The 27,130-nt window shown below is 50.5% G+C and overlaps 9 protein-coding genes across 9 annotated transcripts; 3 read left to right on the plus strand and 6 right to left on the minus strand.

The window, feature by feature from the left end:
* Nucleotides 1-324: 324 nt before the first annotated feature.
* Nucleotides 325-3,111, minus strand: ASPVEDRAFT_42768 (putative transcriptional regulator (Cti6)). The gene is made up of 4 exons (XM_040812659.1): nucleotides 2,157-3,111; nucleotides 1,629-1,916; nucleotides 1,304-1,560; nucleotides 325-1,251 (listed from the first exon to the last, which is right to left on the minus strand). Exons 1-4 carry the CDS (start codon nucleotides 2,741-2,743, stop codon nucleotides 560-562), a joined length of 1,824 nt encoding a protein of 607 aa, XP_040669018.1. The 5' UTR covers nucleotides 2,744-3,111; the 3' UTR covers nucleotides 325-559.
* Nucleotides 3,112-5,037: 1,926 nt separating this feature from the next.
* On the plus strand, nucleotides 5,038-8,691 carry ASPVEDRAFT_53737 (MARVEL domain-containing protein; the record flags this gene model as incomplete). Its single annotated transcript, XM_040814828.1, has 4 exons — nucleotides 5,038-5,053; nucleotides 5,207-5,986; nucleotides 6,039-6,929; nucleotides 7,895-8,691. The coding sequence occupies 4 exons, from the start codon at nucleotides 5,038-5,040 to the stop codon at nucleotides 8,689-8,691; spliced, it is 2,484 nt and encodes an 827-aa protein (XP_040669019.1).
* A 272-nt stretch (nucleotides 8,692-8,963) lies between these two features.
* On the minus strand, nucleotides 8,964-10,867 carry ASPVEDRAFT_84708 (uncharacterized protein; the record flags this gene model as incomplete). The annotated part of the gene is made up of 3 exons (XM_040817586.1): nucleotides 8,964-10,451; nucleotides 10,505-10,692; nucleotides 10,762-10,867. 3 exons carry the CDS (start codon nucleotides 10,865-10,867, stop codon nucleotides 8,964-8,966), a joined length of 1,782 nt encoding a protein of 593 aa, XP_040669020.1.
* A 3,953-nt stretch (nucleotides 10,868-14,820) lies between these two features.
* ASPVEDRAFT_134249 (putative D-arabinitol dehydrogenase ArbD) lies at nucleotides 14,821-16,115 on the minus strand (the record flags this gene model as incomplete). Its single annotated transcript, XM_040807111.1, has 4 exons — nucleotides 14,821-15,001; nucleotides 15,064-15,489; nucleotides 15,555-15,624; nucleotides 15,683-16,115. 4 exons carry the CDS (start codon nucleotides 16,113-16,115, stop codon nucleotides 14,821-14,823), a joined length of 1,110 nt encoding a protein of 369 aa, XP_040669021.1.
* A 1,303-nt stretch (nucleotides 16,116-17,418) lies between these two features.
* On the minus strand, nucleotides 17,419-20,361 carry ASPVEDRAFT_42777 (acetyl/propionyl/methylcrotonyl-CoA carboxylase subunit alpha). The gene is made up of 5 exons (XM_040812660.1): nucleotides 20,085-20,361; nucleotides 19,840-20,038; nucleotides 19,692-19,789; nucleotides 18,015-19,632; nucleotides 17,419-17,628 (listed from the first exon to the last, which is right to left on the minus strand). Exons 1-5 carry the CDS (start codon nucleotides 20,237-20,239, stop codon nucleotides 17,563-17,565), a joined length of 2,136 nt encoding a protein of 711 aa, XP_040669022.1. The 5' UTR covers nucleotides 20,240-20,361; the 3' UTR covers nucleotides 17,419-17,562.
* Nucleotides 20,362-20,700: 339 nt separating this feature from the next.
* On the plus strand, nucleotides 20,701-21,731 carry ASPVEDRAFT_84711 (uncharacterized protein; the record flags this gene model as incomplete). The annotated part of the gene is made up of 2 exons (XM_040817588.1): nucleotides 20,701-20,781; nucleotides 20,850-21,731. The coding sequence occupies 2 exons, from the start codon at nucleotides 20,701-20,703 to the stop codon at nucleotides 21,729-21,731; spliced, it is 963 nt and encodes a 320-aa protein (XP_040669023.1).
* A 133-nt stretch (nucleotides 21,732-21,864) lies between these two features.
* Nucleotides 21,865-23,484, minus strand: ASPVEDRAFT_29786 (isovaleryl-CoA dehydrogenase; the record flags this gene model as incomplete). Its single annotated transcript, XM_040810273.1, has 6 exons — nucleotides 21,865-22,279; nucleotides 22,353-22,630; nucleotides 22,696-22,931; nucleotides 22,993-23,087; nucleotides 23,140-23,227; nucleotides 23,304-23,484. 6 exons carry the CDS (start codon nucleotides 23,482-23,484, stop codon nucleotides 21,865-21,867), a joined length of 1,293 nt encoding a protein of 430 aa, XP_040669024.1.
* A 341-nt stretch (nucleotides 23,485-23,825) lies between these two features.
* On the plus strand, nucleotides 23,826-25,669 carry ASPVEDRAFT_134386 (putative 3-methylcrotonyl-CoA carboxylase, beta subunit (MccB); the record flags this gene model as incomplete). Its single annotated transcript, XM_040807122.1, has 2 exons — nucleotides 23,826-25,309; nucleotides 25,375-25,669. The coding sequence occupies 2 exons, from the start codon at nucleotides 23,826-23,828 to the stop codon at nucleotides 25,667-25,669; spliced, it is 1,779 nt and encodes a 592-aa protein (XP_040669025.1).
* Nucleotides 25,670-25,964: 295 nt separating this feature from the next.
* On the minus strand, nucleotides 25,965-27,084 carry ASPVEDRAFT_63056 (glycoside hydrolase family 75 protein; the record flags this gene model as incomplete). The annotated part of the gene is made up of 3 exons (XM_040815655.1): nucleotides 26,449-27,084; nucleotides 26,123-26,397; nucleotides 25,965-26,065 (listed from the first exon to the last, which is right to left on the minus strand). Exons 1-3 carry the CDS (start codon nucleotides 26,880-26,882, stop codon nucleotides 25,965-25,967), a joined length of 810 nt encoding a protein of 269 aa, XP_040669026.1. The 5' UTR covers nucleotides 26,883-27,084.
* Between the last annotated feature and the right edge of the window lie 46 nt (nucleotides 27,085-27,130).

Consider the following 27,130-nt stretch of genomic DNA (forward strand, 5'->3'; position numbering starts at 1 on the left):
TGATGCCACTTTTCTTTTTTTTTTTTTAGGGATAGCAAGAGTCATGGAATGGAATCACAATTAATCTTAAATATGTAAGATAAGACAAATGAAATACTTCTTAGCCTCAGTGAATAATAGGCAATGAATTCATTCAGCCAAAGACAACAAACGCCTCGCTGTATCATGCCTGTTGGTAAATTGACAGGATCATAATAATTAACCACTCAATCATCTTTTAGTAGAATGGGAATAGTAGCAAAAAAAAGGAAACAATGCAAGGAGAACCAAACAACTAGCAAAAGGAGTATACGTAGAGTGGAACAACCGCCACATTGGAGAGGTAAAAAAAGAGTAGAAATAAAAACGCCGAATCTGATGTTCCGTGTAGTATATGTTGTCCTGGAAGCAACGTAAAGCCATATTATACATTTTTTGCCCTGTGAGTCGAGCAATATAGGCAGTAAGTAAGGTAGGGTATCGTAGGTATGGATGACAGGATGACTTCGTTCAAGGCAGCGGGGCAGGTTATTGTAAGACAGCTGTGGGTTTGGGAATTTATTGACAGGGCGAGGACTCGTCACCTCTCTCCAAACTTGCCGTATTCCTGCTGCCATTTGAGTAGATGGCGGGTGAGCACATCCATCATTTCGACACTGCTCAAGACCCTGAAGTCCTTTTCTGATGGCAGTGGAATACCGCCAAGTATTGCGCCCCCATCAGCATTATCTGTGGACCCTTCATCTGCACCTTTCGAAAGGATGCTTTCCAGCTGATCGCCGATTGTTTGCTGGTCCGTTCCGTTGGCTCGTTCAGGCGGAGTTGTACTTTCACCTGCGACAGCCATTTCGACTTGCATCCGTGATATGAATTCCAAGATAGCTGCTACACGTCTTTTCATTTCATTCATCGTTGTCCGTTGGTGGACAAAGCGAGGCCGACTAGGCTTCCCAGTGTCCGCGCCATTTACCGGGGTGCCGATAATACCGATTCGCGGAGAGTCTGCGGCCGTTTCAAGTGACTGCCCACGACGCGGAGAATTGCCTGTGTTCGAGTCCGTTCCGGTCCCGTTCAAATCTCGGTCCCGAGTGTACTGATTGCGTCCCACGCGGCCGCGCCGCGCAGGTGGCCTTCCGGATTTACGAGTGGACGGCCGCTGGGGAGCAGAATCTGGAGCGGGGACGGAGGTGTCAGGGCTCGGTTGAGGAAGCTCGGATTCATTCACAGTCGCTTTGATCGGTGACGCTACTATATCATGATCCGAATCGGCTCCTTGGGCACGGTTAGCTGAAATTCGCAAGATCACAAATCGATTAAAACTCACCTTCGCCTTTCCGCCTATCGCTTCGTCCTTTCCTCCGACTTGCAGCCTCTGCCTGATCGGCTTCCTGATCGTCAGTCTCCTTCACGTCCTTGTCACGTTGGCCCCGCGATGAAGCTCTCTGCCTCCTGTTGCCATTGGCATTTGTTTTCGATTTCGACTCGTCGTCCGATGCAGCCGGCGAGGCTGGATTGCTTTGTTTTGAATTGACATCAGGAGAAGGTGAGCTGGTCCGCTGTCGTTTTGCTCCCTGCCGGTGTCTGTATGAGGTATATGTTAGCAAGCGTTGTACTTCTCAAAACGCACCCACACCAGAGGTTTAGCATACGCTTCACTATCGCTTCGGCTTCTTTTGGGCCTCCGGCTAGCGCTTTCCTCCCCATCGGTAGTTTTGTTATCTTCCTTGCTTTCTTCTATGGCCCGTCGTAACTGCTCCTCCTCGTCATAAGCCGCGTCTCGACTGTTCATGGTAGATCGACGCTTCGGGTTGGGGAAAGAGTCTGAATTTCGTGATTTCTGATCCTTTCCACGCTTTGAATTATCTCGTGAAGAATCTCGGGATGACACCGCAGAGGGGGGAAGAGGGGCGACGGGAAGGTACTGAGAAGAGTGTGATCTGAGATATCGTAAGCGAAAAAGGTTCATGTTTGTATGCGGAAAAAAAAAAACAAGGCTTTGGATACGCATTCAAAGCGGATGGTGGGGTGGAGTGTGAATGTTGTTCAACGCGAGAAGAAAGCGTATAAAGCAAAAACCAAACCAGCTCGTTGGACAGTCAAGTCTCTTTGACTGAGCACAACTTGGATGATCAAGACAGAATGAAAACAAAAGGGGACAAAAATGAGTTAGAGCTTACCCATTTGCCTCGCTTCTGATCCTGTGTAGGTCTTTTCGACACTCTTCACAGAAATACTCATCAGGGCTCATGGCCTCGTCCATGATCCCTACACAACCACCATGTTGCCAGACTTTGCAGGAGTCACATTGGATAAACATGCTACCGACATCATCCGGGATAAAGTCGGACGAGTCCACAGAGAAATTTAGAGAATTCTCATCTTTGATTCCACCCCGCGCGCCATTGCGACCGAGGGCCTCCCGACGAGAGGCGGGAAGGCCTGGGTAATCCTGTTGTCCACAGAGGCAGCGAGTAACCTCTTCTTCATCCTCTTCTTCTACATCGTCGTCCTCTCCATCGCCCTGTTTTGATTGTAGGTCGTTTTCGTCGTCGCCTCTCGCGCGTTGGCGTTGGCGCGTCTCGCGAAAATCGCCCTTGTCTGCGTCGTCATCGGACTGGGAGCGTGGAGAGGGGTTCTTGTGGTTTGATCTCGTGCTTCGTTCTCGCGTCATGGAGTGTGAATTCGAGGAGCTGGAAGAATTTGTGTGATGGATTGCCGGCGAAGGTTGGGAGGTACGAGCACGAGAAGACCGTCGGGGGCTCATTGTGGCGGAGGACTAGTCCACCGCAGCAAAATGAGACCAAAAGGGTTGAGGTTGCTGAAAAGAAAAACCGTCAAGGGAAAATGGAAGGAGCCTTCAATCCCAGATGAAACTGAACAGAAGGTGCGGCGTAGCGAAAGCTGCCCGTAGGCGAGCTGTCGCAGAGAGCTGGGGTTCTCGAGCGACTCGTGCAGACGGGAAAAGGTGACGCAGGACAAGAAAAAGAGCAAGGTGGAGGGCGGCAATTGGGGAATAAACGGCAAGAAGATGTATGTAGAGCTCAAACCATGGCCGGAGACTACATAGTAATCGAGAGATTTGGGAGAGGGGCTGGAGGGAGCAAGAGAGAGGGAAAAGAGCGAAGAGAGCGTTGAGAGCAAAGCAGCGAGACGGAACGGGAATCGCGCACTTCGCTCTGCGCCGACTTTCCAGCATTGGTCCGCCTTTCCCTTTCCCCGCTCTCCCTGTCGCTGTTCTCTGCCGGGTCTCCGTTGAATTGACCTAAAAGGTCATGTATTTCTGCATCCTGAGTCTCCGAAAACCAAGAGCCGTATTAGTGTCTCTGAGGCTCGCAAGAGTTTCACCTCTTTTTCGCATGTGGTGGCGCCTCATGCTCCTTCATTCCGCGACAAGACCCCGCTTATCCACTGATTCTTCATAGGAATTTCACCACCTCTTGAGTCGCCCCCAACATGCAATGATCTCGCCCATCTCGTTTCTTGCTTGCTTTGCCTATCGTGGCTCTCCGGAAATCCAGCCCGAGCGATATGATATCCCTTCGTGTTACCTCGCTCCGGTTACCTTGAGAAGACCCAGGAAGTAGCTTGAGTCATACAGCGAAATTCGCGGTTCGACGCTTAGCCTGACACAATCCCGTGCGATACCCCCGGGAGGTTTGCTCCTGATTCCTAGGCCGTGAGCTCAGTAGTCGGCCGGGACTCGCAGATTCAGAAGGGCGATGACGACCATCTAGAAACAACCGGGAATGTAGATGGAGATGCCCTGGCGAAGGGAACGTGTTGTCGCAAAATGACACCACACCACTCCATAGTCCGATAATGATTTATATTGCATATTAATACCGGGGGAATTTAAAAGAACCTATCGGGGCGGAGTTGAAATAGGACAGGAGAACGGTGTTTTACATCTGGGTCTCATTTTCGGGCCCCTACGACGACCACAATGCTTTTGGTTGATCCCCGCTCTAGCCTGGAATTCAGCCTTAGACAGTGATCTTTGTGCAAATGTCCCTGCGCTATAAATGGGTGCTCACAAACCGCTGGTGGGGGTGTTAAATGTGCTTACAGGTAGATACTGACCTTGACAGAATAATCAACAGGGCTACTAGTATTAGCAATATTTAGATAGTAGTTGCAGAGTAATAAATAGATCCTGCATCCGAAATCTACATAGAAAATTTGCTGCAGGCTCACTGCAACAATCAGATAGTGAATCTACGTGAATCTGCGTGAAGCAACCGAAGCCTTGTTGCCTGAGGCTGCAGGAATAGTTCCTGACAACTCGCGGGATTTGTAAGAGTAACAAATTCAATTCATGGATTGAAATATCAAATCAATCCCAGTCAATCTATACAAGCAATTCCGGCGGCTCTTCACTTGAAATAGCTTGATATTATTTCCCTCGTCTCTAATTGGGAAACCCCACGTCCCCGTTCGCTTCCACCGCCTCCCACTATCCGGCCCCTTTAGTGTACTTCTCGTCTCCTTTCCGCTTCATTTGTCAGGTGCCGATCGGGTGTCATTCTCTCATCAGAAAAGTTTGCTCGGGGAATGCTTTGGGGGATAGTTAAATATCTGTGAGTGTGATATTTGGTCTTTGCAATCTCCGGCTTATCTTTGCTTCCCTCCCCCTCGCATTTCTGGCCCACCGGCATTTTCCCGGACAGTGCCTGGACTGGTGTGCATCCAATTCGGAATTGTGCCCTCCCACCTGCCAACACCACGAACACGCCCATGACCAACGAGCTGACCTCAGATGGTATTCATAGATCCCCTACCTATTTTACGTACGCTCCGAATATCGAACCACGTCGGCAGCCGTCTTTCCTCGCCTTGAATAATATTCAAAGTGGGCTGAGGGATCAATAAGACTCAGGGTTACTCGCAGCTTTGCAAGGGAAAAAAACAAAACAAAAACAAAAACAAAAAAACAAGGCGCGAGGAGGAACAAGAACCGAGATATAGGTTGTGGATACCGCCAGGCTGGACTGCGGAAGAAGAAGAGAGGCCTCAACTGGCTGTGGCTGTGGAGGTCGAGACAGTCGATAGTTTTGCATTATGACTGCTACGCTGAGTATGTCCTCTTGTGCTCTCACTCAAAAGTAGTCCCTAGTTTGGGTGGTCTTTCCGAAGCTGGTTACAGGCTCTGAGGACGCAAAGATGTGGAGAGAAACAAACAGAGAAGGGCTCTGCTGGTCGTTCAGTTGCTGATTCCGTCCTTTTGCAGATGGGATGTTTAATTCGGCGCCAGATACCCCGTCGCCCGTCTATCCCGATAGACTGATCCGCCCCCTCCCCAAGCGTCCCCTTCGGTCTCGGTTGTCTACTGATGCCGCCGATACAATCCTTTACCCCCCTGCTCCCCCGACAACACAAATCTTCTACGGAGCTTGTGCGTCCAATGGGGACGTTATAAATGACTCCAAAGTATATGTACAGCAGGGTGATGGTGGCCGCGACCTAAGTCCCGATAGCCGGGACCGCCACCTTCCTTATGAGAATGGTGTTGACTTAGATAGCGGTGACGAGGATGGGCCGGTTGTTGTCCGACGGAGTGCCGGATTTCGAGGGTCGTCACTGTCACCTACACCTTCCGGCGTGCAACACCAAACACTCTCCGGTATCGGGAAAGAGCAACCGACCAAGTCGTCCCCAACCGGGCCCGATGGGTATGATGCCTTCGAAAACACCAACAACAAGAAAAAGCGCAAAATACCAACGCCTGGGAACATGGGGAGCCACCATTCTTCTCTGTCGCCCGAGTTTACAGCTATGGGATTGACAAATTCTGGACAACAGGTATCATCATCTGGAGAAGGGGGCCATGTGAGTACGTTTTACGGCACGGGTAGCCCTGCATCACCGGTAGGCAATGGGATGTCTGGTTCGGGCAGAGGGCGCCTTAAACATCAAGGAAGACGGTCGTCGGTACATGGACATGGTACTTGGGGACAGAATCGTGCTACTAGTCTCCGGGATGGGCCGCTATCCTCTCCAGAACCGACAGGTATGCCTCAATGCCTAATCAGACTGGGGCTCTTGCTAATAACCGTACTCAGGGGAGCGCAGCCATGGTATTATCTCGGCCGCTATTGCAAACGCTGCAGCCTCGGCATTCTCACCGTCTCCTTACCGAGTTTCGGTTCAAGGTAGCATGCTTGAACAGAAACAGACCACGCCGACAAGAACTCAGTTTACTTTCACATGCGAGTCTGATTCATCTAAAGGGATGGCATTTCACGCCCAAAACTCGTACGCATCTCAGCATAGATCCCCGATCGCCCAGTCCCAACCAGGGTATGGTATGCGGGGCGTTTCTACACAAGGGACGCAGACCAGTCCGACTGCCGCAGCGCAAATGATCCAGCAACCAACTACTCAACAACAGCAACAACCACACCAAACGGCTGCATCTACTGAGCCGCCACCTCCAGAGAGGAAGAAGAAGCGGTCACCCGGTAGCATATATGCGTTGGCCGCGCGTCAACGCAAGATTCAGCAACAATACACAAACCTCCACCATCCACCTAGACTTGAAGATATTTGGATTTGCGAGTTTTGTGAATATGAAAGCATATTCGGACGCCCACCTGAGGCCCTCATTCGCCAATACGAGGTTAAAGATCGTAAAGAGCGCAAGCGTTTGGCAGAGAAGAAAAGATTTCTGGAGAAGGCGAAGATGAAAGGACGCAAGCATAAGAAAGCGACCAAGAATTCAACGAAGCACGCGGCGACCCAACATGCACCCCATGATCAGGGCTATGACCGAACATCTGTTGATAATTCGTCTTTAGGTGGGGAAGGACCGCACCACGACGATTTTGGACCGGGCTACGATGATGAAATAGCAAATACTTCACCACCTGCTGCCCCTGCGGGGGCGTTCAAACCTCCGCTCCCTGGGGGAAGCGTAGCAAAAAAAACCACGGCGACCACATCGGGCGGTAGAGGTGCAATAGACGGGGAAATGAAACCGCCCTGATAGTAGAGGAGGACCTCTGCCTTGGGTATGTTTTGCATCCTTGTTCGCGCTTTTGCTTTATTGTTTGGGTCGTCGCATGATCGATTAGCCTTTTGTCATTTTGCATACATGAATCCCCGCTCCCATTGTCCCTTGATGTGTCATGTCAACAATAATGCATGGAATCCTTTCAGGTCGTTAGGTGTTTGGCCATTGGTTGGTTAGTGATGAAACAGGAGAACGACCGTTTTTGAATGTACATGGAGAAAAAATTGTCGCAGGTAGTGACTGGATAGCCCTGACAGGGCATATGGATTAGTGGGAAGGTAACCATAGTAGTCTATGAATAGGACACTGAATCTATGTTTATCTCACTCCCGAACATCCTGGCGACTAATCCAGCCCTAGAACCCCCCGCTGGGGCGTTCTGGTCCAGTCGATTGTGCCTAGGCTTTGGTCCCCGCAGCGGCGCTTCGGCAGCCACCACCAGCAACTTGACCTCCCAGCTGCAAACTTTGGCGCGCGCGAGCCATGACAACCATGTGTTTCAGGCGGACGCCTAGACAAATAATCAGTGGATGCCAGAGATTGTACTGTGTTAGTGTCAATAATAATAGCTTTGCAGGGCACATCTCTACGCGCGACGTTCTGCAGAAAGCACTTTGTATACCATAGCGGCAATGGGGTATAAAGCTGAAGAAACCCTTTCTGCAGCTCTTCTCTTTCTCTTCATTCTTCAGCGCAGCCTTCACTCTCTAGAAACCGGTTTCATCTTTCCTTTTCTCTTTCCTCTCTCTTTCTTTCTTTGCTTCCTTCCTGGGTGGATCCCTATAACATAACTACTTGCGCCGGCGCACCTCTTCACTGTACATTTACAACTGCATTTATTCCGTCCTTTGCATTCTTTTCCGCAGTGTCTATACATTGAACAGACAGAACACCTACTTGAAGTAGGCACGACCCAGCCAGAACTGAGACACCTCGCACCTTCCCCCAACACAACCACCACCAAAACTTATCAATTCCACCTAATGTGGTTCGTCCTCTTCAAAATCTTCCGCTTCGGATACTCCGAGACCAAGAAATACAAGGCCAAAAAACAAGCTACACAACAGCCCCCGCACCCAGGCCCCTACGACGCCTCCCGCGACTACAATAACGAGCAATACCCAATGGAGGCCTACCCACCCCCTCTCCCCGACCAAACCCCTCCTCCGGCGGCCATGGGCAAGCGAGCCCGTGCTAAAGCCTTTATCTCTACGATCCTCGCAATCTTGCAATTCGCATTCGGCCTCGCGGTCATCGGCCTCTACAGCCAGGATATCCATTCCGCGCACGACAAGGACAACTCTGCCCCCTCCCAATGGATTTATGCCGTTGTCACTGCATTCGTTTCAACGGTTACTGCGCTGCTATATCTTATTCTAGGCTGGTGGTGGGCGAAGCGCGCCAAGCTTGCGTTTTCGCAGCGCCAGGGCCTCTTCCTGCCACTGTTTGTGTGGGAAAGTGTCATTGTCATTTTGTGGTTGGTTGTCTTTGGGATCTTCGGGGAGAAATATATTGGCGTTTATCATGTGGGAGGGAAGGATGGTGGCGACTCGAAGGTTACGAGAATGAGGAGGGCTGTGTGGGTTGATTTGGCTTGCTTGGTGTTTTGGATTGCCTCGGCCGCTTGGAGGGGTGTTAGGTGGTGGAAAGGGAAGGGTAGTTCGTTCAGGAGTGAGGCTGTGGATGAGAAGGAGATGGCTTGATGTGTTACCTTCGATGCGGAGTATAATCTCGAGAGTTGGCTTCAGAGGGGGATTGTTAATTTGGAAATGACTTGGCCAGGAAGAAATAGGATTGCAGCTTGCATGTGGCTGGTCCACGCTGGAGCGATATCAGAGGTTTACACTTTTTTTTTTTTAAACACTTGTGCTTGCCTTTCTATTGTTCATAAAAGGCTTCAGGCTCATTATTCGTAATCATCATCATGGTATTGGAATTGGTATCGAAACATAAAGCAACAAAAAAAAAATCATTCCTATGGTTCTTCGCTTTCGAGATCCTCAGGATTCAAATAATCACCACCCATTGCCATTCCTGCTTCCTGACCCATGATCCGTTCCTGTTCAAGCAGAAGACTCAGCCCACTCGGACCACGAGGCGCAGAAAGAGCCGACGACTGTAGAAACGGATTTCCGCCTGGCGCCTGAATCGGCACCGGCACTGCCGTTGCAGCCCCAGTTTGAGGTGGAGGGGAAAGCGGCTCTGTATCTGACCCAGACGAGAATACAGCCTGGTTACCCAGATGCGGATGCGGGCCCCCGCTTCCACTCGCAAGAATTGATGTTGCTATTGTTGATGCGCTGTGGAATTGGGGGTGCGAATCGCCGAACCGCGACTTCGAGGGAGAGACAGTTTCTGCTGTTCCTGTTCTTGTTGGGGCTCTTGGTTCCACGGCTGCCTCGGTGGAATTTGAAACAAATGGGTCCGGTGCGAGGTTGGAATCTGTAATCACATTATCATCCGGAGGACGCACCTGCTGCTCCTGCTCCAGTTCCTGCTGGCGGTAGTACTGGGCGTAATATTCATCCGCTAGTCTTTTCTGCTCCGCGAAGCGGGCCCGGAAGTCCCGGTCAACCAGAGCTGGAACAGGTTTTGGCTGCTCATAGTTTTCTTCAGAGACATTTCGGACGTCGTAGTAACGGCATGCTGTCGCTGAGAAGAAGCCGACGAGGGGGGGTGAAGAGCGAGGGCGAAGAGGTGGGAGAGGGGTGTTCTTGTGGAGGAGGGCTTTAAGGTCGGCAAGTAACGCCGGTGGAAGTTGGGGGTTTTCTTCTACTTCTGTGTCTGAAGCTGGTTCTGGAGCTGGGCCTGCGGATGGGTCTGGCGCCGGCGCCGGCATTGTTGGGCTTGAAAATAGGTGTGTTGTGTAAATATTGGCCCTAGGCGGTTCTGTGTTATGGGTCAGAGTGGGTGGCTTATGTGCAAGGAGGTCGTGTGGGTGAACAATACCATCAGGGGGATCTTTCACCGTCTCTCCCTCTATTTCAACTTCCTGCACTATTGACATATCTAAGGCATTTTCATCGGAAGGAGACGATTGAAATTGGGGAGATTGAGCGCGTGTGGTTGGGATAGAAGACTGTTGCGACGATTTGCGCCTCATAAGTACAGGGCGGCGCTTGGAAGTCTTCGCCTTGCTGGCTACTGTAAAAGTTTTCTTCTGACTTGGGCGAGCACCACTATTAGAAGTAGTAGCACATTGCAGCTGCTCGTCGAAGGCAACAGGCCGCGAAGGAGGGACGGGGGTTGGTGGGTTGGAGGGTTTCCGCGTAACACTCTTTCCGCCCAATCCCGTTAACAGCAGACGTGTTGTTTTCTGTGTTTCGCCATGGGATGAGCTATTTGATTTCTTGAGGATAGGGGGGAGTGGAGGTTTTGTAGTCGTCACCGCGCTGCTGGGATGGCCGGCTGGGTGTTGGTGTTTCCAATCACTTTTCGAACTGGGCGAGTCTGGCTCGGATTCCTAAATTTCTAATTAAAAATATTTAAAAGAGATATTGAAGCTATTTTCCTTACCTTGGTCACCGGTCTTATTGAACAAGTAGTATTAGTGGCAGTAGGTTCTGAGATTTGGAGGAATAGACGGGCCAGCTTCGAGCCGGTGAGGGAGGTGCTAAGGCGCTCGCTACTCCAGATTCTCCAGAAGAAGTTCTGGAGCCGGTATCCTGCATTGCCTTCGTGGACCGAAGGGTTAATGCTGTATGCTGCCAACAAATGAGATAGGTTGGATTGTGTAGCCAAAACCGGGTACTGGAGAACCTTAGTAAACATACCTTTCCACAGCTGCACGATATCCCCGACATCCACGGCGTCAATACCACCCAGCTGAGCGGGCACTTTGTCCGAGACAGACAGCAGGCCTTCTGGAATACTCTCCATTGTGGCAAAAGGCTAAATGTGAATGGAGACCTCGAAGCCAGAAGACAGAGGGAAAAGGACGAGAGTTGTTGACAAACACTAACACTACATGGTCAAGACAAAGAATCCAGGCAGGCTAAGCGAGGGGACAAAGTGAGTAGAAGATCAAAAGGAAGAAACAGAAAAGGCAGTGTTATGACGAGCGGTGAATCTGGCGAGGGGGATTGGTCAGAGTAGAGTAAACGCAGGGAGAGCAGGGGAGGGAAACAGAGCGTGAATAACGGGCTTGATGACTCGAGACTGTCCCAGTGAGCCGGAAGTGAACAGTCCACAACTGCAAGGGCAGCGGCAGGCAGAACTTCCCCACATTGATTTACAGTCAGTCATTTCAATCACAAAAAATGGCGGGCTGAGGACTGTTCGCTGGGGTTCTTCAGCCGCATTCCCTGGGGCGAAAGGAGATTAAGAGGCACCCGGACTGACATCAGAATCTGCAAGGCCGAGAGGACAAGATTAAGGAACGGGAGTGTCAGGCTAGTACAGGAAAAGAAGAAGCGACAGTAAGAACAAGCAGCTGTTTTTGCTGCCTTATGCCGGGTCTTACCGATGCTGCCCAGTCGAGGCTGTCATTCCGCGCAGCTGGGGTTCAGCAAAAGAAAGAGAGAGAAAAAACCAAAAAGACAAAGAGCGCGGAATTCCAGCCACTTTCAACCACCATCCAGGGATCGGGAAACAGATCATGGGGATCGAAACACGGGACTCCATAGGCCAGACCAGCCCATCTTCAGGAATTCTATCGCTGCAGAGTGTCAGTTGATGTGGCCGGCCTTGATTAGGGCATTTTCTGCTTCCCCGGCCTATCATCGCTGTGTTATTGCCCATCCAACCCGATGGACCAAGTCCACTTGGGCACTTGACTCGACACTGCGGGCGGCGACATTTGAGTTCCAGCCTATCATCTCTACTCTCTTAGTACATCGAAAGTCGATCTTGTCGCAAACCTCCAGCTCCAACGTATCGGGAATGCCCGCTGGCCAACCTTGGAACACCCACCCCACACGGTCGTCGTCCATGTGCCAACGAGTTACTACATACTAGAGAGTACACTCCATCGGCGCTATCCTCAAACTGCTACTTATTCTCAGCCGCAGATGTGGGAACTGGCGACCCCGTAGACGAGACAGAGGCCGAGTAGAAGCTCGGTCGTACCCCGCGGATACTCCAGTTTGAAGAAGATTCCACTCTCCGACAGCGCATGATTGGGGAAGAAAGCTATTTATTCGCCCCAGACAGGGGCCACTCAGCTCCTACCTAATCGAGTGCTAGGGCAGTTCAAAGGATCATCGGTGCTTATTGTCGATTTGCCTCTCGGTCTCATCGCGGAGCCTGAAATTCGTCAATTTTGACCCAGTGAGGTGGGCGGATAATCCAGAAGGCTTCCCCTGCAGAGAACTCTCGGCGAATTAAACGAGGCCAAGAAGGTTAATCTTACCTTGCTTCCATTCGTGGGAGGGGACCCGGAACTGAGTAAGACCCGATGAAGATCAACTAATGAGCTCCGACAGGTCTGATTGAAGCTCTCGGTGACCGCCGAAAGGTTGATTTCTGTCTCGGTTGGTCTGTTGGACGTGGGAGAAGAGGGCTGGTCACCACAACCTCCGGTGGCGGGCAAACAGTTTGACGACGCAAAGGGCGGAAGAGCAAATAATGGAGGACCCCCAGAGCACAAGACAGAATGGATGCGACGAAAGCGAAGCTGCACTCGACTGGTCGAATCAAGTCACGATCGCCGTCTGGTGTCACGGGCCATCATCACCTGATGCCTTGCAGGAGACTTCATCATTGGTACCATTATGACTAAATCTTATGATGAACCGTTCGTTTGTTTCCTTACCATCTGAACTTTTCTGATATATCCTGCCGCTACGACAGAAGCCGAAGCTACCCAGGCCATGACGCCTGAGACCATGTCAGGCAAACCCGGTCGAGCCAGGTCCCAAAAAACTGCAAGTGAAAAGGCCACTAATATATGAGGTGGCAGTGAAAGCGACCAAATTTTGAGTGAGGTGATACGAGATCTAGCCTCAAGGCAGCAGTGAATCTGTCAAACACCACTTCCCCCAATAACGTGTCTGTTGCACCACCAAGCAGATAGATCCTTGCGCGCCGCGAGTCGGGCGAAAAGGAAGCCCAAATCCTTCAGCAAAGATATTCAGAATAGCGACTTCCAACTTGAACCCGAGCTCGTCGAGCAAAGCCATCGCTATGCCCTCTTCAAAAGGTCAAGAGGGCTATCACAACGCTAGGCACTAGACTCGTCCCAACTTTCTAAGGAAAACGAACTTCTACGCCACTTCGCAGTCTACGAGCTGACGTTTTGTCCACTTGACAGCAAGCAACAGCATGAATGACTCAGTACATGGGCAACCCTTGAGCTAGAATGTAACGGTCCGAGAGTGGCCCAGTGGGCAGATAGCTTCGATTGATTGGGGACCCTTCTAGAAATACGGCAGAAGGTCGAAGGATCAAATTAAAATTGCCAGGGTCAACCTCCCACTAGCAAGGATTAAGAAGAGCTGGATTGCGGGGACGAGGTGATCCAATCCTGCACTTGACCGCTGAATTGGAGGCGGCAAGTTCGGCTCTTGGACAATTTTCAGTCCGCTAAATCAATGCTAGGTCAAAGCTTGGATGAGCTGTTCAAAGTTGAGAGTTATGTAATACCAACACGCAATGCTATGTTGTTTAATAGGTATACCGTCATTGCCAAAGACTACGCTCCCACCCTGGCCAACTTGGAGGGGCATCTGCAGTCCGCAACTAGAAATAGCGAACGCTCCGATATCTCGGCTCATACCGAGGCACCTGAACCTAATAACTAGTCTGGTGCGAGTTCCTGTACCTTCCTCGAGTTGATCCCCCTGCTTAGTAGACTTTATTATCAGTAATTAATAATCATGGTAACTACCTGTTAGTTATTATTTAGCTTAAAGAATCATGTTGGCAATGCCAGATAACTCCATTAATTAGTAATATGTCTTGAATCTCTTGCCTTCTTTCATTTTATATGTTTACTTGGGTTATCTTATACCTTTAGTGTGTCCTGCTCCTGTCCTGCGCATAGCTGTGTCTCTAAACATGGGAAGCGGGCTCATATGTATTTTAGTGCGAGTTAAGAAGATAATATTAATAAACAAGAGACTATAGATATAGTCGCCAGTGTCTCGTGCAAGCCTAAGCAGTTCCTAATAGCCATTCAACTAACCGTTGTTTGCCATGGCATTCGGTCAGAACCCATCTCAGCAATACTCACACCGACCACCTTTAGTAATAATATGAACTACCGGCGCGCTGTAGAATAGTGTATCACAAACACGCGAAAGAAATTAAGGCACGCGCGTTAGCTTTTATAAAGGAGTAAACAGGCAAGCTGTGAATATCTTGCCTAACTAACCAACCAGAGGCCACTAATTCACTAAACTAAATAGAAAACTACTCAGTCCGCCATCATTAGCTCCGCCGCAGCAAGCCTCGTGGGCGAGCAACACAATGGAGAGACTGGAAGAGGTGAAGGTCATGAAAGTGATTTTGAGGAGGTAATATCAAATTAATTGATTCCGCCGAAAGAGAATAATGACAAATGATAATGACATCATGCTATGGCCAACAAATCCGTGTCTATCAAAACAATGTCCGACCATAGTTCAATCTTTCAATCTGTAATCCATAGAGCTTCGTAGCAAATGCACTGTTTTCGCTTTTCAAAGGGAACCGCTCATATAAACAAAGCTGGTGTTATCATAATGCAATGTTTGTCGCAAGCTCAGAGAGACAACCCGCTACCCTAGTCAACAAAAAAAAATAGACCTCCGAAAACGAAGAATCAATGGGCCAGCCCGTCTAATGGCCATAACTAGAAAGAAAGGTTCAGAGAATCTAAACTAGCGGTAAGGTACCCTCAGTCCACTGCTCTGTCAGGTCACCGTATAGCCACCGTCCACGCGAAGATCTGCGCCAGTGATGTACTTGGATGCGTCACTGAGGAGGAAGGTCACCGCGCCCATAAGATCTTCGGGCACGCCCATCTTTCCTGCGGGGATCAACGAGATCCACTTATCCCGCAATTCGGGGTTTTCATCGAGAATCTTCCGAGTCCTAGTTGCACAAATCAGCAATTTGCTCCTTAGCTATTTCAAATCCATATGGTGGCAACTTACAGAGCGGTCAGCATGTATCCCGGACTGATGCAGTTCACCCTGATGTCATGTCCTGCCCATTCAACAGCAAAGGATGAAGCGAGATGGCGGATGGCTGCCTTGGCCGCGTTGTATGGTGCCTGGGGCTGAGGTACATTGACAATAGCACCAGACATGCTACCAATCATGACGATACTGCCAGGGGCCTTGCGCTCCATCAAGTGTTTCGCAACTCCAGTAGCAAATAGATAGGTACCGTCCACGTTCACGCCCCAGAGCTTCTGGATGCGGTCATGAGGGTAGCTGATCGCGTCAAAGTTCTCTGTGAAGCCAGCAGATGTAACCAGGTGATCAATCTGGCCGTGACTCTCCAGAACCTCGGAGAGAGCGTTGTTCACGGAGTCCGGGTTTGAGACATCGGCATAGTGTGCAGTGACCTTGGGCAAGCTAGGGGAACACACTTGTCAGCATCGAATCCGTGACCTCGAGTGATTAATATACAGGATACATACTCCTCCAACCCAGGGTTCTCTTTCTGAAATTGATTCACCAACTTTTGCGCCGACTCTCCCGCTTCATCCCCTGTGATGAGGTCAGCAATCGGCCATAGTTATCGATACCAATTGCATGCTGTACATACTGTTCAAATCAACAATAGCCAAGTTAGAGCCCGAGGCAACAATTCCCTGTGCCATAACCAATCCAAGGCCACGAGCACCGCCCGTGACCAAGGTAACTCGATTCTCCAGAGAAAACTGAGCAAGGGTACGCTTGAAATGCATACCTCCACGGCCCTGAACTACCGGACTGGGAGGCATGTTCTCGTCGTCTGGGTATTCGATTACAACATTTTCGTCAGTACGTGCGTATTTGCCCTCGCTCTCTCCAGCTGCACCCTCAGGGGCTCTTGTCGTGGCCTTGATCAAAGGGTCATCGTTGTCATCTTTCTGGAAACGGGGAACTGTGGTCGAGAGGGGACGAAGGAAGAGTGGCTGCACAGCAGCGAATGCGGTTGGGCGAGTGCTTTGGCCGAGCGCCTTGACGGCCTGGCGAAGGATCGCGGGCCTGAACATTGATGGGAGTAAGTGGTGATTTAATCAAATGGGCACGAGGAGGATGATGAGAAACAAGGTCTGGAGCCTGCATGCGACAACTGAATGCTTTAAGAGTCAAAAATGTGTCCGGTCAAGGGCAAATGGATTGATCTTTCAGACGAGGACTAACTGGTGAGAGCAATGAATGACAGGAGTTACCGACTCACGAGCCAGCGCGCAGGGCACTGGCAGGAGAGAGCTCCCAAGACGGCAAAGAATAAAGATCGAAGGTCAGATGAGAACAAAAATCAAAAGCAATGCAATTGCGGGAATCTCTGGTACAGCCGCGGGATGCTGAGAAACATGTTATTTACCAGCCGATTAACTAGTAAGTACAGCCTGCCAAAGTACTCAGGTACATGCTCCATCTGACTGGGACATGCTTCACCCGCGCATTACAGCCAAGAACACTACGACGCCTGTGTAATTCTCCTGCTGGACTTCTGGTCTCTTCCCACCAAGTCAATGTCAGACGGGGGTGTGGCCGATCCAGGCCCCAACCGCCATGCAGCGGTCTTGCTCTGTTTCCAACTGAACTTGCCTGGATCCCTGCCTGTTCGCCGCCGCGTGACCCGTCCGTCTGTCTCTTGCTGTGTCAGGTTCCTCAACAGCCTGCGCAGGTTTGTTTCCCCTTTGTTTAAAGATGCCCTGACGTAAGTTTATTGCCTTGGCTTTGACATTAACTTAGCGAAGTAGACTACGCAATTATCGCAACACAAGGCAATAATCGATGCAATATGAACCGGACCCCGAAAGAAAACACTAGGCCTACGTGACTTATATATGCTGTTTGGGGGCTAACAGGAGCCTCCATGTTATCGATTTAAAAACAACAATAGAAATCAACTTCTAACCGCCCATCACCAACCAAGGAACAAACGCTCAAGCCTTCTCACCATCGCTCTTTGAGATGAGTTAGCCGCGGCGGGCTGCAGCATTGTACTTTGTCATCGGTATAACAAGTTTCACAGTTCAGTTTGGCCATTCTTGTCTTCTGCAGCCACATAAGATGCAGCCCGGACTTTGATTTTTGCATAGCAATTGAACAAAACTTGTCGGACCTTGGTCAAGTCTCCGCTTGAATAGCCTCGCGCGCAGTTCTTGGCCCCATGTAGTTCATCTGATTGTGTTATCATACTGCACTGTACACTGGAGGCTCCTGGAGACGCCTACACAAGAAGATATAATGTAACTGGGGTTCGGCCGACGCTTAATGGAGCTCTCGATCAGATCCAGCCCTAAAGTTTAGACCCCAAGTCCCCTAATGCTTAGTTTCGTCTAGCGCGACTTGAACAGATATCAATATACTGTATATGTATGTATCATGCTATGATGCCTCCCAGAACTCAAGAGACTACCTACACATTGAAGCTCGCTAGCCGTTTCTCTATTTCTTTCCATTCCCTCCACAGTAATATCCCCGTTTCTATTTTGATGCCTCTTCATCCTCGCCCACAAACTCGACAAGTGGAGTTCCACTTTTACATTGGTCCTGCAAGAAGCAACATATTAGCCTGTGTTTAAAAAGAGTGTTGGGTATATAATGGTTGAGGTGAAGAATATAGAATCATTGAGATTCTGTCACAGCCTTAATTGACTGGTCCGTGCATGCATGAACCACTAGACTGGGGATCCCCAGGATGATCTCCCATGGTTAGGGAGCTGGCGAGGCCTCTGCTCAAGCCTTAATTTCGAGGCTGAGCACCCCTGCACGTTTTCGAAATCCGACACGGTGGGTAAATGATGCCCAAGGCGCTAAGACTCCGGCCCGGAAGGGGTCGACATGAAATGGGGGGAAAGGAAAAAAGAGCAAATAAATTGGAACAATATTGGGCAAGGGTTGGTTGCAGGGAAGGGTTGGAAGAGCGCGTGACTTACTCCTTTCTGGTGGACGATTTTTGCAATTTTTCCTTGCTGCGGGCTGCGGATCACTGTTTCCATTTTCATGCTCTCAATCACAACTAAGGGTTGATCCTTTTCAACAACGTCACCGGCCTGGACCTCCACGCGTAGCACCTTGCAGGGCATTGGTGCGAGCACGCTGTTTGTAACGTCTTTCATGCCAAGTGCTTTTTCCATCCATTTTGCCCGCGGGATTGCAAGTCGGTATTGCATGCCGCGTTGAAATGCGACGACTGAGTCGCCGTCACGGATTACGGTGGTGTCGAGGCGGGTGTGGGGGAAGAAGGATGTGATACTGCGAGTGCCTGCATTGGGGTGACTGATCACTTGCTCAAAGGCATGCTCGTTGCCAACCTTCACATTGAACACATTGTCACCGGTTTGGCGGACTTTGACTTCGAAGCTTTCGCTGTTTGTTGGTGCTGAATCTGTGAAAGTCATATGGTGTTCTTGATATCCGGGACCAAACCCAACAGCAGAGCCTTCGAAATTAGCTGTCTGTGTTATGAGGCTGGCGTCGTCGTGTAGACAAGCCAAAGCCACCTGTGCCAGCACTTCAGGCGCAATGGCCTCTTTGGTGAAGAGCTCGTCATGATGCTTCTCGATATACCCCGTCTCAACTTCCCCGGAAATGAAGTCGGGGCTTTTACAGATTGTTTTTAGGAACTCGATGTTCGTCACTGGACCAGCCACTTCGTACTCTTCTAACGCTGCAGCGAGTTTGCGAATAGCTTCTTCTCGGTCACCACCTCGAACGATCAGCTTCGCGATCATGGGATCATAGTGCGCAGAAACCTCATCCCCTTGGACGAAACCCGCGTCGATTCGAATATCCTCCGAGAGTGCAGGAGTGCGGACGTGGAGCAGCGTCCCGGAATCTGGAATAAACCCTTGTGCAGGGTTCTCAGCGTAAATTCTGGCTTCAATAGCATGACCGCGAATGGCTATATTTGATTCGACTTCTTCCTGTGTTAGTGGAAGTTTGGCGCCTTCGGCAACCTTCAATTGCCAATGCACAAGATCCTGGCCCGTGACCATTTCAGTTACTGGGTGCTCCACCTGGAGTCTAGTGTTCATCTCCATGAAGAAGAACTCGCCTGTATCATTATCGAAGATGAATTCAACGGTACCAGCACCCTCATATCCCACGGCCAATGCAGCTGACCTGGCCTTTGCCCAGATGTCTTTCCTTGTGGTGTCAGGCAAATGAGGGGCTGGTGACTCTTCTAGGATCTTTTGATGCCTCCGTTGAATACTGCAGTCTCGCTCTCCTAGAGCCACACAATTTCCGTGCTTATCGGCGAAGACTTGAACTTCGATGTGTCGTGGCGTTGTGATGTATTTCTCAACCAGGACATGGTCGTCTCCAAAGGAGTTCATGGCCTCTGACTTTGCCGACTCCAGTTGCGCTTGGAATTCTTCTTTCGAATAAGCTATCCTCATTCCCTTTCCACCGCCACCCTTGATCGCCTTAATGAGCACGGGATATTTGATTTTATCGGCTTCGGATTCGAGGAATTTGGTGTCTTGGTTTTCACCGTGGTAACCCGGGACACAAGGGACTCCTGCCGAGGTCATGATCTTCTTAGACTGGCTTTACAGCTCGCATTGTCAGCGAACAGGAAACCAACTCAATGCACGTAGGTGACGTACCTCTTGTCTCCCATATCCTCAATGGCTTTCCATGGGGGCCCGATGAAGACTAGCCCAGCTTCCGAACATTTTCGCGCGAATTCCGAGTTCTCGCTAAGCTATTGCATTTATTAGTACCCTGGCTGGCGAGGCCGTCGATCCTACTTACAAAGCCGTAACCTGGGTGAATTCCCTGGCACCCTTGGGCCTTTGCAATCTCAATGATACGGTCCCCATCAAGGTATGCCGATACTGAGCCAAGATTGAATGAGAATGGTGAGCTCAGTGCATGTTGTGATCGACTATCTGGGTCGGTGTAGAGAGTAGTTACTCGAATACCGTGTTGGGCTGCGGTTTGGCCAACTCGTCTATCTGCGGTTAGTAGAAATAGGCGGTATTGGACAGAGGGCATACAAAGCAATCTCTCCTCTGTTAGCGATTAGAATTGAGTCTAGGGGTCGCGGAGGGCTCGAAGAACTCGAGGCAATTGTCGATGCATTTCGCTGTGACCGGCGAACAATCGTCGGCCCTAGGCGGGTGGAGGTGCGGAGAAGGGACGAGAGCGGCATTGTATAGAGAAGGGCACAAGTATTCAGGTCAATGCCACAAGGTATACTAGACGGTAGTAGTCACTCGCATGTTCCAAAGGGATAACAGAGTCGCGCGAAGATATTTGGAAAGGGTGGTAAATCTTGCCGGACAAGCTCAGTTGAGCTCGCTCCGCTTCTTGTATGACGGCGATCCAAGCCGCCGCCCCTTGAGCCGACGCAAAGCGATGCGGGGAAAACCGCGACCACGTGACCCTCGCCGCGGTTGCACTTTTTCTTCACTTGGCAAAGCAGGACAAGCGCCGGCGCTCAGCTCTGATCTCATCAACGCCTTTCCAGTCATCAACACCCTCGCGATCGCCCTAGTCTATCCTCAAGTGATTGTGGGTCTCACTTGAGAGTCACCTCTCTCTCTTTTTCTTGAGCATTTCTGCGCTTTCGGACCCACACGTCTTTCGCTTTCTTCGTGTAGCCATCTTATTATGTCTGATAACGAGGAATATTACGATGAATTCGACGATGATGATATCTTCTGGATCGAGGAGGCAGACCCGACTGTTGCTGTATGCTTGCCCACCCTATTATCCGCTAGATTATGTTGTAGCCCATCACTAACCATTTAATGACATAGGACGATCTAGCCGCGGCCGCTACCTATGATCCTAACTTCCTCGACGACCCTTCGCTCGAAACCGCAGAATTCTACAGCGATTGGGAAGATTTATCCGATGATTATTACGACGAAGACCCTACTGCTGTCCGCCGACTGCGCGCCATGGGCGCTTGGCCGACGCAGGACCCGATTGATATCAGCGCACCTCCTATGAAACGCAGAAAAGCCACGAATAACACCTCGACCGACCCAGCCTCGTTTCAAGGTGTCGCATGGAAACATCCCGAGGATAAAACGAATGCCGTTGAGATTTATGCTCCGGGTGACGGGGAAAAGGTCTCCCTGCTGAAAAACTGGAGGGAGGTATTCCGAAACGCGAAACCAGCGATTGGACGCCTGCGGGGCCGGATACCACATCCAAAAGCATCCGGTACGGCTTCGGCGGAACAGAGCGAGTCTGACCTTGATGTCCCATCGTTGGTGGAAGATATCTGCGAAGACGAAATAATTTCCTCGGATGCTCCATCCGCTAAGTCTTATTCGGCGCCAGTTAATGCGCAGGAGACTGTGGATTCGCCATCCCAACCACCTGCGCATTTGCATAAAGGCAGGTATAGGAATCTCAACGGTAGTACTGTAGATTCGACCAACGAGGACGGGACATCTGCAACCAATGAATTCACTACCGATACCAAGACTGAAAAGAAAACCAAAGAGCCTACAACTCCCCGAGGGGGGCGGAAACGCAAGGCCTCGGTTTCAGTGGACGAGCAGCCAGGCCAGTCTAAGAACAGCCCGCCCAAAGCGAAGCGGGCAGCGACGTCAAAGGCATCCGGGGCTAAAAATCCCCCGCCTGCGTCGGCTGCTCCCGTTCGCCGATCAGCGAGGCAAAGAAAATGATCTAAGACTCATGAGTTTATGCGACCTCTCTTCGACTCCTCTTACGAACACAATATATTTACGCCTGTATTCTTAGACATCTAAATAAAACGCTCATTTGAGTTACAATACACCCAACAAAAACCGGCTTTGATCACTGGGCATATTCCTTATTGAAGGCACGCCCAATGACCATGCGCCTAATCTCACTTGTCCCAGCCCCAATTTCGTACAACTTTGCATCCCGAAGTAGTCTGCCGGCAGGTATCTCATTAATATAACCACTCCCACCCATCAGCTGGATCGCATCGAGTGCACATTCTGTGGCCCTTTCGGCAGCGTAAAGAATTGCTCCCGCACAGTCCTGGGTTCGGATCGCTGCCGATCCTAATGAGGCGAAAGTATCGACTTGGCGGGCAGTCGCGTAGGTATAGGCACGGGAAACTGCAAGCTTGGTGTACATATCTGCTAATTTACCCTGGATCAGCTGGTTATGGGCGATGGGAGTTCCGAACTGTTTCCGAACGTGGGTGTATGGGAGAGCTAAATCGAGGGAAGCCTGCATAATTCTGAGTGCGATTGTCAATAAAAGCCCATTTACCGGATGTTATACGGGTATATATGGTGTGTAGTGTAACTCACCCAAGGGGACCAGCACTGAGGACAAGTCGTTCGAGATCAAGACCCTCCATCAGGACCTTCACGCCACGGTTTACTTCGCCGAGGAGATTCTCCTTGGGGACAAAAACGTCTTCAAAGATGAGTTCTCCAGTATTTGAGCCACGCATCCCCAGCTTATCAAGTTTGCGCGCGCACGAGAAACCCTTCGAGGTCTTTTCAACAACGAACGCGGTGATGCCCTTGGAGCCTTTCTCGGGCTCGGTTTTAGCGTAAACGACAATGTAATCTGCGTCGGGACCCTAGTGATTCTTAGCCGCAAGCTTTCTATAAATAAGTGTCAAGGGTAAGGAAGACTGAAACCCACATTCGTAATCCACATCTTGGTTCCGTTCAGCAACCATCCACCATCGACTTCCTTGGCTGTAGTCTTCATGCTGACGACGTCGGAACCAGCCGAATGTTCTGACATAGCCAGTGCACCAATCTTTTCGCCAGATAAAAGACCAGGAAGGAAGCGTTCTTTTTGCTCTGAGGTACCGTTCAAGGAAAGCTGGTTTACACAGAGCTGGGAGTGCGCTGCGTATGATAGACCGATACTGCCTGTGTAGAAGCGGCATATTAGAGGCAAGACACAAACGCAAAATATACTAGCGCGATATACCTGAAGCACGGCTAATCTCCTCCATCACCACACAATGGGCTTGATAACCCATACCAAGGCCTCCATAGTCTTCGTCTGCTGTGACTCCAAGGAACCTGGGATTACATTAGGCATTGAAATATCCCGACAGCTCCACGGAAAATTTACCCAGCATCACCCATTTTCTTCCACATATCCGCTGGAAATTCATTTTGGGCGTCTGTTTGCGCCGCGACTTCTTCGGGAATTTCGCGCCCTAGTTAAGAGAGAGCGTCCAGTCAGGATGGCTGGAAGTTATGGTAGTTGGTATATATCGGAATGCGCAAGCTTACTAGTAAATTCTTGGACTCTTTCTCGTAGTTCTAATAGATCATCCTCTGATGGAGGCACAAACCCCTTCGGATGTTTGGCTGTTGCGACGGTCCGCACGGCGGGGAAGAGAGGCCTCGTGAATCTCGTAGGGGCTCTTGAGGGCAGAGAGCGGAATAGAAGGGGTAAGCGTGTGGTAGCCATAGTCAAGATAAGTTTGTATGACAACGGAGTGCAATTGGCATACAAAGTCTAGAGATGAAGAAATAAATGCTGGAGACCGAGGAGCAAGGAAGCGGAGGTGGGAGTCGTGATGAGCGGGCGGTTAAACGCGGCCAGCGTCGCTTCTCCGCATCTCCGCGTTGTCCCTCCGTCCTTACTTCTGCTCTCTGCTCCTCCGCAAGCCGCATCACCACCACTGCTTCTTTTATATTTCGTCCACCAGATCATTTTACGCCTCTTGGGTTAACCTCTTTCTGTCTATTATTCTTTGAATGGTCATGATCTAGCCAACCTCTCCGTCCTCATCTCGTCCATTCCCCGCAATGCGTGTTTCCGCTCCACTCCTTCGCAGGAGTTGTACCTCGTCGTTAGCAAACACTGCTCGATCAGGCCCTCGACGACTTGTTGCTCCAGCTATACAGCAGACCCGCGGTAGATTACAAACATATCACATTTCTCCATCTCGGTCAATTGCTAGCTATACCCACCCACACCATGCCTCCGCCATTTCTGCCCTCCCCACAGCGGTCGATACGTCGTCCCCCGACTTCAAAGAGAATGCAGAGCAGATGCAAAAAGTCCTAGATCAAATGAATACACTTCACAGTACTATTGCGCAAGGGGGTCCGCAGAAAGCAAAAGATAAGCATATCGCACGAGGGAAGATGCTCCCACGAGATCGCGTCACAGCCCTCATCGACCCTGGCACCTCCTTTCTGGAACTCTCCCAGTTGGCGGGGCATGGAGTGTATCCAGGTGAGGATGTGCCCGCAGGTGGAATTATTACTGGAATTGGAACAGTCGAGGGTGTAACCTGTATGATTGTGGCAAACGACAGCACGGTCAAGGGCGGTACTTACTACCCCGTCACCGTGAAAAAGCACCTTCGCGCTCAAGCGATCGCGCAGGAGAACAAACTACCTTGCATCTACCTGGTAGATTCAGGGGGCGCAAATCTCCCCCATCAGGCTGATGTTTTCCCGGATAAGGATCATTTTGGCCGCATCTTCTTCAACCAAGCCCGGATGAGCTCACAGGGTATCCCTCAGATCTCCGTTGTCATGGGCCCATGTACCGCTGGAGGCGCCTATGTCCCCGCCATGAGCGACGAGACGATTATCGTCGAAAACCAGGGTACCATCTTTCTCGCCGGCCCTCCTCTCGTCAAAGCTGCCACTGGTGAGGAAGTCTCGGCGGAAGACCTAGGAGGTGGTCAACTCCATAGTACAATATCTGGTGTGACCGACTACCTAGCTGTTGACGATGCGCATGCCCTCGTGCTCGCTCGGCGCTCCATCTCTAACCTAAACTATCCAACTACGACGACGAAACCCAACAACCTCTCTCTAAAAGAAAACAAAGAAGGTATAAAAGAACCTCTTTACGACCCTGCTGAGCTCAACGGCATCGTTGGCACCAATCTCCGCCGGCAAATCCCCGCCCATGAAGTCATCGCACGCATCGTCGACGGGAGCGAATTTTCCGAGTTCAAGCGCGACTATGGCACAACCCTTGTCACTGGCTTTGCCCGCATCCACGGACATCGAGTCGGCATCGTCGCCAATAACGGAATTCTCTTCTCTGAATCTTCCCTAAAGGGCGCCCACTTCATTGAACTCTGCGCTCAGCGCAATATCCCACTAGTCTTTCTCCAAAACATCTCCGGCTTTATGGTTGGTGCAGATGCAGAAAAGGGCGGCATCGCAAAGAACGGTGCGAAGCTCGTGACCGCTGTCGCCTGCGCCGATGTGCCCAAGTTCACCGTCGTGTTTGGGTCTAGTGCTGGTGCTGGGAATTACGGAATGTGGTATGTTCTCTCCCCTTAACTCTCAAGCCCAAGCTCCAAACAATGTTAGCTAACATGACATCCAGCGGCCGCGCCTACTCCCCTCGTCTCCTCTTCATGTGGCCCAATGCCAAAATCGGCGTTATGGGCTCCGAGCAGCTCTCCTCCGTCATGGAGGCTGTAGGTCGAACAGCAGACCCTGAGCTCAAAGCCCGTATTGATCGCGAATCGGAGGCGACGTTCTCCTCGGCGCGGCTATGGGATGACGGTGTCATTCCCCCTTCGCATACACGGCGTGTCCTAGGGTTGAGTTTAGCTGCTGCTCTGGGTGGTAGAGGAGACGGGGATGTTAAGACTCGATTTGGAGTTTTCCGGATGTAATTCATGATATAGTTAGTAAATGGTCCTCTTATATTATAGGTTACCATGCATAAAGTGCGTGTTGTCTGGATTTATAGGGGTTTAAGGCTCAGCCATCCCATGTAGATTCATATAAGTACAAAAATCGACTCTATCGCTATCAGATTCGTTCGCCAGGCGAAATATAAAACAAGTAAGGGTATAAGTAACGAGCAAACAAAAGCCCTGGCATGTATTCAAATGACATTTTGAGAAAGAGAAAGAAGAAAAAAATAAAATAAAACACAATACACCTCGAAATGACTGATTAATTCAATCATGCCAGAACCAGAACAAAAACAGCCAAGAACAGGGCTGTAACCTCAGATGCAGCCGAAAGGACATGCGCCGAGGCAGCGGATTCGACGTCGGAACCGTCTGTGTCACCCTCCCGGTCGTTGTCGGAAGATGAGCCCGGGCTTAAGGGGGAAATACCCAGGTTCGCCGAGAGGGAGGTCGTAAGGTGATCGCCCATGGACCGAAGCATGTCAAAGTCGGTGATATACTTGTCATTATGGGCACTTGAAGGAAGGACAGCCTCAGGGCCGGCGTACAGGATGTATGTCACATCCATTTCTTCGTGGCCGCTGTCGCCGCTGAGGTTATCCTTGGGGAAGCAGGAACGAGCGAGGAGCAAAGATGCCTCACCCGTGACCTGCGGGTTGTTGCCATTCGTGTCTCCAAGAATGGCGTAAAACATTTTGTTGTTGCTGTTCTATGTTAGTTTGGTTACGGCTTAAGGACTAGGAACAGTAGCTTACCAGATGACGGCTGCAACATTGTTTCCGGGAATCGCCCCCGGATTGGCTTCGAGAAATGCCTGAGGTATCACAATGTATGGAACCTCGAAAGCAGACAGCGCGCCCCAGTTGGTAACGGCCTGGCCATCGGCGTTGCCGGAGCATTTGTAGTCAATTCCGTCACAGTCGACATCCATGTCGGCTTTGAAAACAAATGCTGCCCCGTCTTGGAACGACGCCCAGTCACTGTGGATTGTCGACGTATCTTTAGAGCCTTTAAGGCTCAGTGGATACGACGCGCGTGCTGGGACTGTCTTTACCATGTCAGAAGCTGCGAGCAGTGCCGGAACGTTGATGGCCTTGGATGCGGCAAAGGAGGACGGCTGCACCTTCTTAGAAGCTGCTGCACCCAGGAAGGGGAGGAGAAGGAGGGTGATGGTGAAGATGAAGATCATGTTGACTGCTCGATTATGGGTAAGTTCGAACAGTCAAAAAAGTATAAAATATTTGTAGTAGTAGCTGAGTCTTGGGGCCTTGGGGCCTTGGAGCCTTGGAGCCTTGATGATACTAGTAGTGGGTGGGACAGATGGTTGTAGAGGAGAAGGAAAAGCAGAAGGGCGGCCCGGGGCTGAGGCTGATTATATAGCCCATTTGAACTCAATATATAAGCCAAGAGGCGAATTATGAAAATATAAAGTTGGTA

The sequence above is a fragment of the Aspergillus versicolor genome, assembly GCF_001890125.1.
Source record: "Aspergillus versicolor CBS 583.65 unplaced genomic scaffold ASPVEscaffold_6, whole genome shotgun sequence".
In the NCBI taxonomy this organism is placed as follows: domain Eukaryota; kingdom Fungi; phylum Ascomycota; class Eurotiomycetes; order Eurotiales; family Aspergillaceae; genus Aspergillus; species Aspergillus versicolor.

Bases quoted from the DNA above. Each gene is read 5' to 3' on its own strand.
- ASPVEDRAFT_42768 (XM_040812659.1), bottom strand. From the start codon at position 2,743: ATGAGCCCCCGACGGTCTTCTCGTGCTCGTACCTCCCAACCTTCGCCG. The intron at 1,917-2,156 runs GTAAGCTCTAAC...ACGATATCTCAG, and splicing joins ATCAGAAGCGAGGCAAATGG to ATCACACTCTTCTCAGTACC. The intron at 1,252-1,303 runs GTGAGTTTTAAT...ACCGTGCCCAAG, and splicing joins CGATAGGCGGAAAGGCGAAG to GAGCCGATTCGGATCATGAT.
- ASPVEDRAFT_42777 (XM_040812660.1), bottom strand. From the start codon at position 20,239: ATGCCGCTCTCGTCCCTTCTCCGCACCTCCACCCGCCTAGGGCCGACG. The intron at 19,790-19,839 runs GTAAGTAGGATC...TAAATGCAATAG, and splicing joins TTCACCCAGGTTACGGCTTT to CTTAGCGAGAACTCGGAATT. The intron at 19,633-19,691 runs GTACGTCACCTA...CGAGCTGTAAAG, and splicing joins GAGGATATGGGAGACAAGAG to CCAGTCTAAGAAGATCATGA.